The sequence below is a fragment of the Neofelis nebulosa genome, chromosome 2 (assembly GCF_028018385.1).
Source record: "Neofelis nebulosa isolate mNeoNeb1 chromosome 2, mNeoNeb1.pri, whole genome shotgun sequence".
In the NCBI taxonomy this organism is placed as follows: domain Eukaryota; kingdom Metazoa; phylum Chordata; class Mammalia; order Carnivora; family Felidae; genus Neofelis; species Neofelis nebulosa.
The window spans coordinates 170,724,820-170,738,271 of record NC_080783.1 but is presented as its reverse complement, the minus strand read 5'-3'; the positions used below and the strand labels follow the sequence as shown (position 1 = coordinate 170,738,271).

The following is a 13,452-nucleotide window of genomic DNA, read 5'->3' as shown; positions in this document are numbered from 1 at the left end:
ATTAATATCCAAAATCTGTAAAGAACTTATCAAACTCAACACCCAAAAAACAAATAATCCAGTGAAGAAATGGGCAAAACACATGAATAGACACTTCTCCAAAGAAGACATCCAGATGGCCAACCGACATGTGAAAAAATGCTCAACATCACTCCTCATCAGGGAAATACAAATCCAAATCACAATGAGATACCACCTTACACCTGTCAGAATGGCTAACGTTGCAACAACAGATGTTGGCAAGGATGCGGAGAAAGAGGATCTCTTTTGCATTGTTGGTGGGAATGCAAGCTGGTGCACCCATTCTGAAAAACAGTATGGAGGTTCCTCAAAAAGCTAAAAATAGAACTACCCTATGACCCAGCAATTGTACTGCTAGGTATTTATCCAAGGGATATAGGTGTGCTATTTCAAAGGGACACATGCACCCCAATGTTTATAGCAGCACTATCAACAATAGCCAAAGTATGGAAAGAGCCCAGATGTCCATCGATGGATGAATGGATAAAGAAGATATGGTATTTATATACAATGGAGTATTACTCGGCAATCAAAAAGAATGAAATCTTGCTATTTGCAACTATGTGGATGGAACTGTAAGGTATTATGCTAAGTGAAATTAGTCAGTCAGAGAAAGACAAATAGCATATGACTTCACTCATATGAGGACTTTAAGAGACAAAACAGATGAACATGAGGGAAGGGAAACAAAAATAATATAAAAACAGGGAGGAGTACAAAACATAAGAGACTCATAAATATGGAGAACAAACTGAGGGTTACTGGAGGGGTTGTGGGGGGGGGAGGAGAATGGGCTAAATGGGTAAGGGGCACTAAGGAATCTACTCCTGAAATCATTGTTGCACTATATGCTAACTTGGATGTAAACTTAAAAAAAGAAAATTTAAAAAACCACAAAAATAAAATTAAAAAAATAATGCAAATTCAGGTAAAACACAATGGACAGTTGGCTCCTGCTCACTGGAAAGCATGGCCAGCTAAAGGCCATGTTAGACAGTTACAACTTGATAATAAGACATTGCATTTTGAAAACTATGAGCACTGATTTTTTAAAAATTGAGATATACTAAAAAAATCATCCTTTTATGATTCAGTGGTTTTTAGTATATTTATAAGATTGTACATCATCACTAGCTAATCCCAGAACACCTTTATCACCCCAAAATGCAACCCAGTACCCATTAGCATCTACTCACTGTTCCTCCCCACCTCTTCTCTAGCCCCTGGCAATCACCAGTCTATTTACTGTCTCTATGGATTTGACTGTTCTGGACATTTCATATAAATGGCATTATGCAACTTGTGGCCTTTTCTGTCTGACTCCTTTCGCTTAGCATAATGTTTTCAAAATTCATCCATATTGTAGCATGTATGTATCAGTACTTCATTCCTTTATATGACTGAATAATATTTAATTGTATGGCCATACTACATTTTCTTTACCCATTTATTATTTGATGGACATTTGGGTTGTTTTTGAATTTTTGGCTAATATGAATATTGCTGCTATGAACATTGTGTAAAAGTTTTTGTGTGAACATATGTATTCAGTTCTCTTGGATATATACCTAAGAGTAGAATTGCTGGATAATACATTAACTCTAATTTTAACTTTTTGAAAAAGTACCAAGCTGTTTTCTAAGGTGGCTGTACCATTTTACATTCCTGTCAGCAATGTTTGAGGGTTTGAATTTCTCCACATCGTCAACAGCACTTTTAATTGTCCATCTTTTTTTATTGGAGCCATTCCAGTGGGTACGAAGTATCTCAGTGAGTTTGATTTGCATTTCCTTGATGAATAATGATATTAAGCAACCTTCCATATACTTAGTATTTGCATATATTCTTTGGAGAAATATCTATTTAAATCCTTTGTGTATTTTTTAATTGGGTTATTTGTTTTTTTATTTTTGAGTTGTATGAGTTCTTTTTTTTTTTTTTTTCAACATTTTTTATTTATTTTTGGGACAGAGAGAGACAGAGCATGAACGGGGGAGGGGCAGAGAGAGAGGGAGACACAGAATCGGAAACAGGCTCCAGGCTCCGAGCCATCAGCCCAGAGCCTGACGCGGGGCTCGAACTCACGGACCGCAAGATCGTGACCTGGCTGAAGTCGGACGCTTAACCGACTGCGCCACCCAGGCGCCCCGAGTTGTATGAGTTCTTTATATGTTCTAGATAGAAATCCCTTAGCAAATATATGATTTACAAATACTTTCTCCCATTTTGATGTTGTCTTTTTACTTTCTTGATAGTGTCCACTACAGCACAAAACCTTCAAATTTTGATGAAATCCAGTTTATTTATTTTTTCTTTGGTTGTTTGTGCTTTTGATATCAAATTAGAGAAACTGTTGTGTAAATCAGAATCATGAAGATTTATACCTGTGTTTTCGTAAGAGTTTTATTTTTTTAATTAAAAAAAAACCTTTTTTTAGGGAGAGAGAGAAAGCGAGCATGAGTTGGGGAGAGGGGCAGAGGGAGAGAGAGAGAATCTTAAGCTCCACAGTAAGTGTGGAGCCTGATGAGGGATCCTGGGATCATTACCTGAGCCACAATCAAGAGTCAGATGCTTACCTGACTGAGCCGCCCAGGAACCCCAAGAATTTTATTAATTTAGCTCTTATATTTAGGTCTTTGATCCATTTTGAGTTAATTTTTGCATGTGATGTGACGTAGAAGTCCAACTTCATGAAATCTTGCTATTTGCAACTATTTATTTTTTGAAAAGACTATTCTTTCTCCATTGAATGGTCTTGATTCCCTTGTGTAAATCATTTGACCACAGGGGTGCCTGGGTGGCTCAGTCGGTTAAGCGGCCGACTTTGGCTCAGGTCACGATCTCGTGGTCTGTGAGTTCGAGCCCCGTGTCGGGCTCTGTGCTGACAGCTCAGAGCCTGGATCCTGTTTCAGATTCTGTGTCTCCTTCTCGCTGCCCCTCCCCCGTTCATGCTCTGTCTCTCTCTGTCTCAAAAATAAATAAATGTTAAAAAAAAAAAATCAGTTGACCACAGATGTAAAGGTTTATTTATGGACTTCCAGTTCAGTTCTGTGTATGTACACATCCATCCGTGTGCCAGTGCAACACTCTCTTAATTACTTTAGCTTTTTGTAAAATTACAAAATTGGAAAGTGTGATTCCTTCAACTCTGTTCTTTCCAAGATTATTTTGGCTATTTTGGATGAATTTTTGATCATCTTAACAATTTCTGCATGAAATCCAGTTGGGATTTTGATAGAGATTTTAGTGAATCTGTAGATCACTTGTACAGTATTGCCATATTAAATCTTCTAATCCATGGACATGGGATATGTTTCCTTAGACATGGGATATGTTCCTTTATATTTAGGTTTGTAATTTTTTGTTTCAATCATGTTTTATCGTTTTCTACTTGTAAAGCTTGTTAAAGTTTTTCCTAAGTATTTAGGAAAGTATTTACTTCCTTTTTTGTTAAAGTTATTCCTAAGTATTTTATTCTTTTTGATGCTATTTTAAAGTGAATTGTTTTCTTTCTTTATTTGTTGCCAGTATATAGAAATACAGTTGCTTTTTGTAATTTTATCCTGTGTCTTGTAAGCTTGATGTTCTACTTTATTAGCTCTAATAGTTTTTTTTTGGGATTCCTTTGGATTTTCTGTATGTAAAGATCATGTCATCTGCAAATAGAGGCTTATGTTCTTTTTAAGCCATTTAATTTGGTGAATAGGTTATGTGATGAAGATTTCATTTGTAAGTTGAAAATTGTCATACAGGCACTAGATAACCCATTTTTATTTTACTATTTTTTAAATACAAATCACTTTTATTTTTAAATGTTTATTTATTTATTTTTGAGAGAGACAGAGAGAGAGAGAGTGTGTGAGCAGGGGAGTGGCAGAGGAAGGAGGCAGAGAATCCGAAGCAAGCTCTGAGTGCTGTCAGTGTAGAGCCTGATGTGGGGCTTGACTTCAAGAATCATGAGCTCATGACCTGAGCCAGTCTTAAGCTTAAGACTAGGTGCTCCTAGAATAACCCAGTTTATCAGTATCCTAGGAATTGTTAAACTATTATTTACATGTGTTGTTTTCCTTATCTCGATACTTAAGTGGCCACCATAAAGTTATGGTAATTTCTAATCTCTGAAGAACAGATGGTTTAAGGTGACTAAGTGTTCTAGATAGCTTCAAGTTATGGACTAGTATTTTTGTTTGATTTTATTGGTTGAAAATCTCTCTAAAATGTTTTCTGTATTTTCCTTGCTTAGAGTTTGTGTAGTATGGGTGGTGCAGGAAGGACTAAGATTGATTGAGCATTTACTAGCATTTAAAAAAAGGTTTTTTTAAATGTTTATCTATTTTTGAGAGAGACAGACCATGAGTGGGGGAGGGGCAGAAAGAGGGAGACAGAATCTGAAGCAGGCTCCAGGCTCAACTGTCAGCACAGAGCCCAACACGGGGCTCGAACCCGTGAACTGCAAGATCATGACCTGAGCTGAAGTCAGAGGTTTAACAGATTGAGCCACCCAGGTTCCCTAGCATTTTGTAGATGATTTATGTACCTTATATAAATCTCATATCTTTCTGAGATGGATATCTTCCTGAGATTTTTTTTTTTAATTAGAAAACTGAGATTAACATATTTGTGGTCACATATCTAGGTAATAAGTCATGAAACTGGTGGTATTCAAATCCAGCCTCCCTGTTCCTCAGTCTTGCTCTTCTCTGAATATAGTAAACATAATTTAGGATTATTTTTTTCAATGTCAATATTATGAAATGATGAAGATGGAACTAGAAATGGCATAGCACTTAAGATTTAAAAGACTCTGGACCTTACTTTCTTGGAAAACTGCTTAATTTTGCTTTCTTCTCCCCTCTCTCCTTTTATTTACCTGACTTCATGAGGTGTGTAAACTTGACTTCCTTTTTAAAAATGGTTAAAAGTAAACCATCCTTCTGGGTGTTTCAGATCCTCCCGAAAATAATTATCATCTGTTATTTCTACATTTTTTGGCTTGTTTGGATCTTTTAAAGCTTTGTGGTTTTCAGGTAGCTGACTTAATGGACTACAGGTTTTTTGTAACATTCTGTTTATGATTGCTATTCTCCAAAGATCGTCCTTAGTAAGGATGTTTAATCATATCTTGTGTTGTCTCTTTTCTCATTGAATCTGGGCTGGCCTGTGCCCATATTAACCAATAGAATGAGAGGAAATGACGCTGTGTCAATTCTAGGACTGGCCATTAAGAGGCAACTTCTGCTTGCTCTGATTTGGAGCTCTGAACTGTTAGGTCACCACTTTAGGTACTCTGCTGGAGAAAATCACATGGAGAGACCACATGATGAAGAAAGGCCCTGAGATGATCTAAGAGAGAAAGCATCAGCCAATTCAGTGTCTCAGTTGAGCCTCTCCATCTGATTTCCACTACGTTAGACTTAGCAGGAGAACTGCTCAGTTGAGCCCAGTCAATCCACAGAACTGTGTGATATAAGAAAAAAGTTGTTTCATAAGATAAAAACAGAGAGGGAGGCAAACCATAAGAGACTCTTAAATATACAGAACAAACTGAAGGTTGCTGGAGGGGAGGTGGGTGGAGGGATGGGCTAAATGGGTGATGGGCATTAAGGAGGGCACTTGTTATGATGAGCACTGGGTGTTGTATTTAAGTGATGAATCATGGGAATCTACCCCCGAAACCAAGAGCACACTGTATACACTGTATGTTAGCTAACTTGACAATAAATTATATTAAAAGAAAAAAAAATTTCCTTCAGCACAAAAAGTTTCTTCAAGCTTCCTTCTGGTCAATGCTCACTCCTCACAGACAGTCACTGCCCCGTTTCAATTTATTTAATGGCTTGCTTGCCAAATTTACTTACTTTTCTTAACTTACTTAGTTTTATTTAGTTTTCATTTGAATCATAATGACATTTGTCTCTGTCCCACCTCCCTCTGCTATAAACTGAGACTTAAAGGTAAACAGTAGGGGAGATTAAGATACAAAATAAGAATATATTCTTCAGTATGAAGAATTCTGGTGAATATATATTTTTCAATATGTATAAGAAGAACTTATTAATATAATTTTATTCATGGCTCCTTCCTCCTTCCTCCAGGCTCTGTTATCCCATGTCTCTATGGATTTTATATCCTTCATTTTTTGTCTGTGTGTGCCATGGTATCCTGGTGCAGCATCAACAAGCTAGGGTAGAGGTAGTTGTGTTTCTTACAATACTTTTATAAAGATAAAATGAAAACTGGTCAACTAAAACCAAATAATTAAAAGAAAAAAAGAATATTCTATAGACTAGTCATTTGGCATACTGGCCTAATTCAGTTTTGACATGCCTGTGGAAAAAGAGAGGAAAATGGCTGGGCCTTATGAGAAGTCCTGAGCCTTCTTATGTACCTAGCATCATGGAGTATTAAAATAAGTCAGTCTATTATGAGGGTTAGGTCCTGCCAGGATTTGCACAGGAAGTGTAAGAGTGAGAGAGTATGCACCATATGAGTGATGGTTGAGCTTTAAAGCACTGTATATCTGTGCTCAAGTAAAATGTGGATCCTTGCAATGCCCCAGGCTCTTAAGAATCAGACTCACAACTTCTCTTTTCTTGAGGAAGGATTGGTGAATGGTAAGAGGGGGTAGGCAGAGGCTAGAGCATAGGGAGAAAGAGAAGTTCCTCCTTGAAGATTGTTTCCTTTTATTTGAAGTTGTTTTTGTGAAGTTTTTAGAATTTGCTTTAGAAATACTGCCTTTAGAGGGGGAGGGAGTTATTACTATTTGGGGGTTAGAATCATTTTCGTACAGTACTAACAATTCTAAGAGATAATGTTTGTTTGTAAGGTGCCTAGCCTAGTTCCTGGTATAGAATAGGATCAGTAAATACCATTTTCCCACTGGAGTTCAGAGAAGAGCATCAGAGCCAGGTGGGAAAAAGAAAAACTGGCTTAGAAGTGCACACAGGAGGGTGTGGAGACTGCTTAAGATTCTCTTCCCTTCCTCCCTCTGCTCCTCCCTGGCTCACACTCACTCGCTCTGCAAACACACACACACACACACACACACACACACACACACACACACACGAGCTGTAAGAAGTAGATAGGCTCATATTGGGGAGGATATTTTTGTCATGGGATAGTATGAGCCAAACAGCAAAGCCCACTTTGAGTATAGGTAAAAAGTAGTGGAAAAGATGACTGTAAACGTAATTTGTATCATATTTTGGAATGTCTGTAGTATCACTGAGAAGTTCATAATAAATCTGTTAAGTAGTGAGTCACTGAGGATGGTTTTTGAGCAGAAGAGTTACCTATTCAAAGCTGAGCTACAGGGAGATTAATTTGGCAGTGACATGTGGCATATGCTAGAATGAGGAAAAACTGATGACACAGAAACCGTTTTGGAGAGTACTGCAGCAATCCAAGTAAAGGAAAACCCGATTCATATATTTATTTGCCATTCTTCCTTTTCTCTAGCAAATTCAAATACTTGCATCATCTTTATTATGAATACATATTTCTATTTCTTTTTTGTATTCATTTGTATTAAAGTACTTTGGGGAGCACTTTTGTAAAAAGTCACTTATTTTACATTTTCTAAAAACTTTTCAATATAAATGGCAGATAGTCTACTTAAGAGTAGACCTAAGTCTGTTGGCTCCCAATTTCAGATTCTTTCTGTTTATATGCTCTTGCATGTTAGGAGCTGCTTTTAAGTCTATCCTTAGCAGTCAGGAATTTCATATACTTAGGAATACTCAGGAATATAATGGGCAAGTGTTTTTCTCAGGAAATTAAGAACTATTAATGGCATCATAAAAAACCAAGAGGATAGATGCTACAGTTTCGCAGGAATAAAACTTAAAGAATTTGCAACTGTAGTTGGGAATTGGGGATTTGGAGGTGGAAATGGAAATGAGGATCTCTGAAAGCTCTATTCACTATTTTCAGACATCCTCAGGTGGCTGAAATGACGGGGTTATACATTTACCTAGGAAACTTCAGGGATTCACATTTATCACAAGCAGTAGTGGACTGTGTTACCTTTTCCCTAAATTACCTCATTGGAATGCTCAATTACTTTAAATATTTTAATTATCTAAAATGGAAGGAAAGACAAGAAATTGGTAACATTTGTTGCATGTGGGAGAAAGAAGTTAATGTCAGAGAAACTGGAGTAGAATTTGTACTGTTATTTTTAAAAGTAACTTTTGTTTTTTTAAAAATATTTATTTTTGGGAGAGAGAGTGCATGTGCGCACAAGTGAGGAGAGGCAGAGAGAGAGAGGGGGAAAGAGGATCCCAAGTAGGCTCTGCACTGACAGCAGTGAGCCCTAAGCAGCCTCGAACTCATGAACTGCAAGATCATGACCTGAGCTGAAGTCAGATGCTCAACTGACTAAGCCACCTAAGGCACTCCTATACTGTTATTTTATTTTATTTGTAATTTTTAATTTTTACTTGAGAGAAAAGAGAGAGTGCACACAGGGGAGAGGGGCAGAGGGAGAAAGAGAGAGAGTCCCAGGCAGGCTCCACACTCAGTGTGGAGCCTGATGTGGGGCTTGATCCCACAGCCCTGAGATCACGACCTGAGCCAAAGTCAAGAGTTGGACACTCAACCAACTAAGCCACTGAGGTGTCTCCAGAATTTGTACCTTTTAAGTTTTATACCATAAGATCATTGTGGGGAAAAAAAGAACATTGTGACCTGTTTGAAAATAAATTAGAATTAAGTTCTTTTCTTTCTCATGTTCTTTACATGATGGAGTGTGTTTAAAATACTTAACTGTATTTGAAGGTAGCATAAATGACCTGTATTTTCAGTTCTTTGTCCATATATTTTGCTATTCTTGCAAAAAACTGCATGTTCATAGTTTAGAATTGATGATTTGAAATAAAATAAAATGCTACACTTTTAGCCTGAAATCCTTTAATTGCAAAACTGTTTTTCTCTTTTCTTGTTTAGGTTGGGTGTTGAAAACAAAGACATATTTTAGTAGAAATTCCCCTGTATTGTTGCTTGGAAAATGTTACCATTTTAAATATGAAGGTAAGTGGTAAATTTGTAACCCATTTAAAAATCTTTTTATTCCTTTATTGTGTAACAGTTTTCATTGTTTTATTTCCAGATCAATCTACTTTTGGCATATTTTTTTTTGTTTTTTGCTTCTTTTTTATTGTAAAATAATAACAGAATTTACCTTCTTAATAATTTTTTTATATTTATTTATTTATTTATTTATTTATTTATTTACTTATTTATTTTGAGAGAGAGAGATGAAGAGTTCTGGAGATATATGGTGGTAATTTTATTAGCACAACATTGTGAAATTGTGAATGTATTTAAAACCACTGAACTGTATGTACACTTAAAAATTATTAAGTGTGCATGTATGTGTGCAAGAGCGAGAAAAGGCAGAGAGAGAGGGAGGGAGAATCCCAAGCAGGATCTGTGCTGTCATCATGGAGCCCGATGTCAGCATAGAGCTTGATCCCATGAACTGTGAGATTATGACCTGAGCCGAAATCAAGAGTTGGATGCTTAACCAACTGAGCCACCCAGGTGCCCCATACCATCTTAATAAGTTTTTTAAAAAACTTTAATGTTTACTTATTTTTGAGAGAGAGAGAATGAGAGAGAACGAGTAGGGGAGGGGCAGAGAGGGAGGGAGACACAGAATCCAAAGCAGATTCTGGGCTCTGAGCTGTCAGCACAGAGCCCGATGCAGGGCTCGAACCCACGAACCATGAGATCATGACTAGAGCTGAAGTCGGATGCCTAACAGACTAAGACACCCCAGTGCCCCAACTTTTTTTCTTAATGTTTTATTTATTTTTGACAGAGAGTGAGTAAGGAAGGGGCAGAGAGAGAAGAGAGACAGAGGATCCCAAGGAGGTTCCACACTGTCAGCACAGAATCTCATGGGGAGCTTGAACTCATGAATTGCGAGATCATGATCTGAGCTGAAATCAAGAGTCAGACCCTTAACCAATTGACCATTCTACTTTTTATGCCTCTGTTTTGGCATATTTCTTTTAAGAACGTGTATTTTGTGTAACACATAATGTATTGCCATATGGTTTGGGTTTCTAGTAAACTCTTTGAGGATGAGAATCATGACACCTTTTGTTATATCCCTCACAGTTTTGGACTTATGAGTGTTAGTTAAATATTACTTGAATTGATATCATAATATTCTTTATCAAGTTTTCTGATGATAACTTTAAAGTATATGCTAATATGAATGGACATTTTTCCAAAGAAGACATTCAGATGGCTAACAAACACATGAAAAGATGTTCAGTATCACTCATCATCAGGGAAATACAAATCAAAACCACAATAAGATACCACCTCACACCTGTCAGAATGGTTAAAATGAACTCAGAAAACCACAGATGTTGGCAAGGAGGCAGAGAAAGGGGAACACTTTTGCACTGCTGGTGGGAATGCAAACTGGTACAGCCACTCTGGAAAACAGTATGGAGGTTTCTCCAAAAATTAAAAATAGAACTACCCTACAACCCAGCAATTGTACTACTAGGTATTTATCCAAAGGATACAAAAATGCTGATTCGAAGGGGCACATGCACCCTAATGTTTATAGCAGCACTATCAACAATAGCCAAAGTATAGAAATGGCCAAAATGTCCATCAACTGATGAATGAATAAAGAAGATGGTATATATACACTGTGGAATACTATCTGGCAATCAAAAATAATGAAATTTTGCCATTTGTAACAACATGGATGGAACCAGAGTATATTAATGCTAAACGAAATAAGGCAGTCAGAGAAAGACAAATGCTGTATGAATTCACTCATATGTGGAATTTAAGAAACAAAACAGATGAACATAGGGGAAGGGAAGGAAAAACAAGATAAAAACAGAGAGGGAGGCAAACCATAAGAGACTCTTAAATACAGAGAACAAACTTAGGGTTGCTGGAGGGGAAGTGGGTAAGAGAATGGGCAAACGGGTGCTGGGCATTAAGGAGGGCACTTGTTGGGATGAGCACTGGTTGTTATATGTAAGTGATGAATCACTCACTGGGTTCTACTCCTGAAACCAATACTATACTATATGCTAACTAACTTGAATTTAAATAAATAAGTTAAATGAAAAAGATTGAGAAAAAGAAGTGTATGCAAATAATTTAAAGTGTCACCTTGGTTAACCTGAAAATGGTAGATTTTCCAATTCTTTTTTTTTTTAAGTTTATTTATTTTGAGAGAGAGTGAGCATGATTGGGTGAGGGGCAGAGAGAGAGAGAAGAGAGAGAGAATCCCAAGCAGGCTCCCCTCTGTCAGTGCAGAGCCAGATATGAGGCTCCATCCCATGAATTGTGAGATCATGACCTGAGCTGAAATCAAGAGATGGAGGCTTAACCGTTGCCCCAGGCGCCCCAGATTTTTGAATTCTTTAAAAAAAAAAATTTTTTTTTTTAACGTTTATTCACTTTTGATGGAGACACAGAGTGTGAGCAGGGGAGGGGCAGAAAGAGAGGGAGACACAGAATCTGTAGCAGGCTCTCGGCTCTGAGCTGTCAGCACAGAGCCCAATGCAGGGCTCAGACCCATCAACTATGAGATCATGACCTGAACTGAAGTCAGATCCTTAATCAACTGAGCCACCCAGGTGCTTCCAGATTTTCCAATTCTTAAGGATGTTCTAATTTCTGAAATTATTGACTTATTTTGATGTTTTTGAGTTTCTACATATGCCCGTCCTTTTAATAATTATGTATTTTCTTTTAACAATTTATGTCACTTAATGAATGCCTTGTGTTAGGCATCATGCTAAGCTCTTTGTGAAGTGCCTTTAATTCTCACAGCAAGCCTACAAGTTTGATTCAAGTATCTTATGAGTATGAAACAGGAGCTTAGAGAAATTAAATAATTTTTCCAATGTCACACAGGTATTAAATGGCACAGCTGTAATTTAAACCAAGACTGTGTCTCACTTTACTCCTGGCTTTTTTTCTACTATACGTCTGTCCTTGGTTTTGTGTGTAGGAGTATGTGTGTGCATGTGTGTATGTGTGTGTGTGTGTAAGAGAGAGAAGGAAAGAACGTGTGTGAGAATATGTCATTATCAAGGCTTTTATTTTTGGTTGACTTATTTTGGCATCTCATTTATCAGCAATTTTCTAAAGCCTTGTAAATGTCTTGTAATGGTAACAGCTAACATTTATTGAGTATTTATAATGTGCCAGGTAGTATTTTAAGTAGTTCACATGCTTAACTCATTGAGTCCTCACAGCACTCTTTAAAAAAAATATATTTTTTTAATGTTTATTTATTTTTGAGAGAGAGACAGAGTGTGAGCAGGTAACAGGTAGATAGAGAGGGAGACACAGAATCCGAAGCAGACTCCAGGCTCCGAGCTGTCGGCACAGAGCCTGACATAGGGCTCGAGCTCATGAACTGCAAGAACATGACTTGAGTCGAAGTCAGACACTTAACTGACTGAGCCACCCAGGCGCCCAAGTCCTCACAGCATTCTTGAAGGATGAGTAGGAAGGTGATAGATAAAGAAGGCATGCGTTTTAGATAAATAGAATGGCATGAAATATTAGAGAGTATATTTAACAAATAGCGAGATATCCAGTGCAGGTATGGTGGGAGAGAATTCTGGAAAGGATCAAATTATGGAGGAGCTTCTTGAATGCTGTGCTAAAGAGCTATGTCATTAAAAAAAAATTTTTTTTAATGTTTATTTATTTTTGAGACCGTGCAAGAGACAGAGTGCAGGCAGTGGAGGGGTAGACAGAGGGAGACAATGAATCTGAAGCAGGCTCCAGGCTCTGAGCTGTCAGCCCAGAGACCAACGTGGGGCTCAAACTCACGAATCGTGAGATCATGACCTGAGCCGAAGTCAGATGCTTAACCGACTAAGCCACTCAGGCGCCCCTATGTCATTTGTTTATAGGCATGGGAGAGTATGGGCCTTGGAGTCAGATATTAAGTGCTTTTGGATTTTGGCTCTTTTTACTAATTAGTTGTTACTTTAGGCAAATTATTTAATCTTCCTAAGTATTAATGATAATTTTCATAAGGGCTTAGTGATGTGCCTGGTACACATAAGCATCCTAAATGGTATTATTATTCATGATATAAGAAATTGGAGAAAAAGTTATTAGAATTTTCAAAAATTTAATTTAGCTTTTCAAAGTAATCCTCTGCATTCAATTAGAATAAGAAATTAGAATTTCTTTTTAAAGATAGCATTGTATATTTTTTGGAAGAAGTACTTTGAACAGATCCTTGTAGTGGGTTCTTGAGCATCCTCAACTCTAGAGACAAAAAGTAAATGATAATAGGAGATATGAATGAGAGAAATAGAAGACTACAGTTGACCCTTGAACAATGGGTTTGAACTTTACAGGTCCACTTGTAGGTAGATTTTTGCAATAAATATAGTACAGTCCTATAATTGTATTTTC

General features: G+C 37.2%; 1 protein-coding gene across 5 annotated transcripts in view; it reads left to right on the top strand.

Annotated features, from left to right (window-relative positions):
• The window catches only part of ATG4C (autophagy related 4C cysteine peptidase), a 96,833-nt gene that overhangs the window by 32,616 nt on the left and 50,765 nt on the right, over nt 1–13,452 (top strand). For all 5 annotated transcript variants that reach the window (XM_058717159.1, XM_058717155.1, XM_058717158.1 and 2 more), the window contains one exon: nt 8,971–9,054. In XM_058717159.1, coding sequence (XP_058573142.1) covers nt 8,971–9,054 — 84 coding nt within the window. The remainder of the gene's footprint in view (nt 1–8,970; nt 9,055–13,452) is intronic.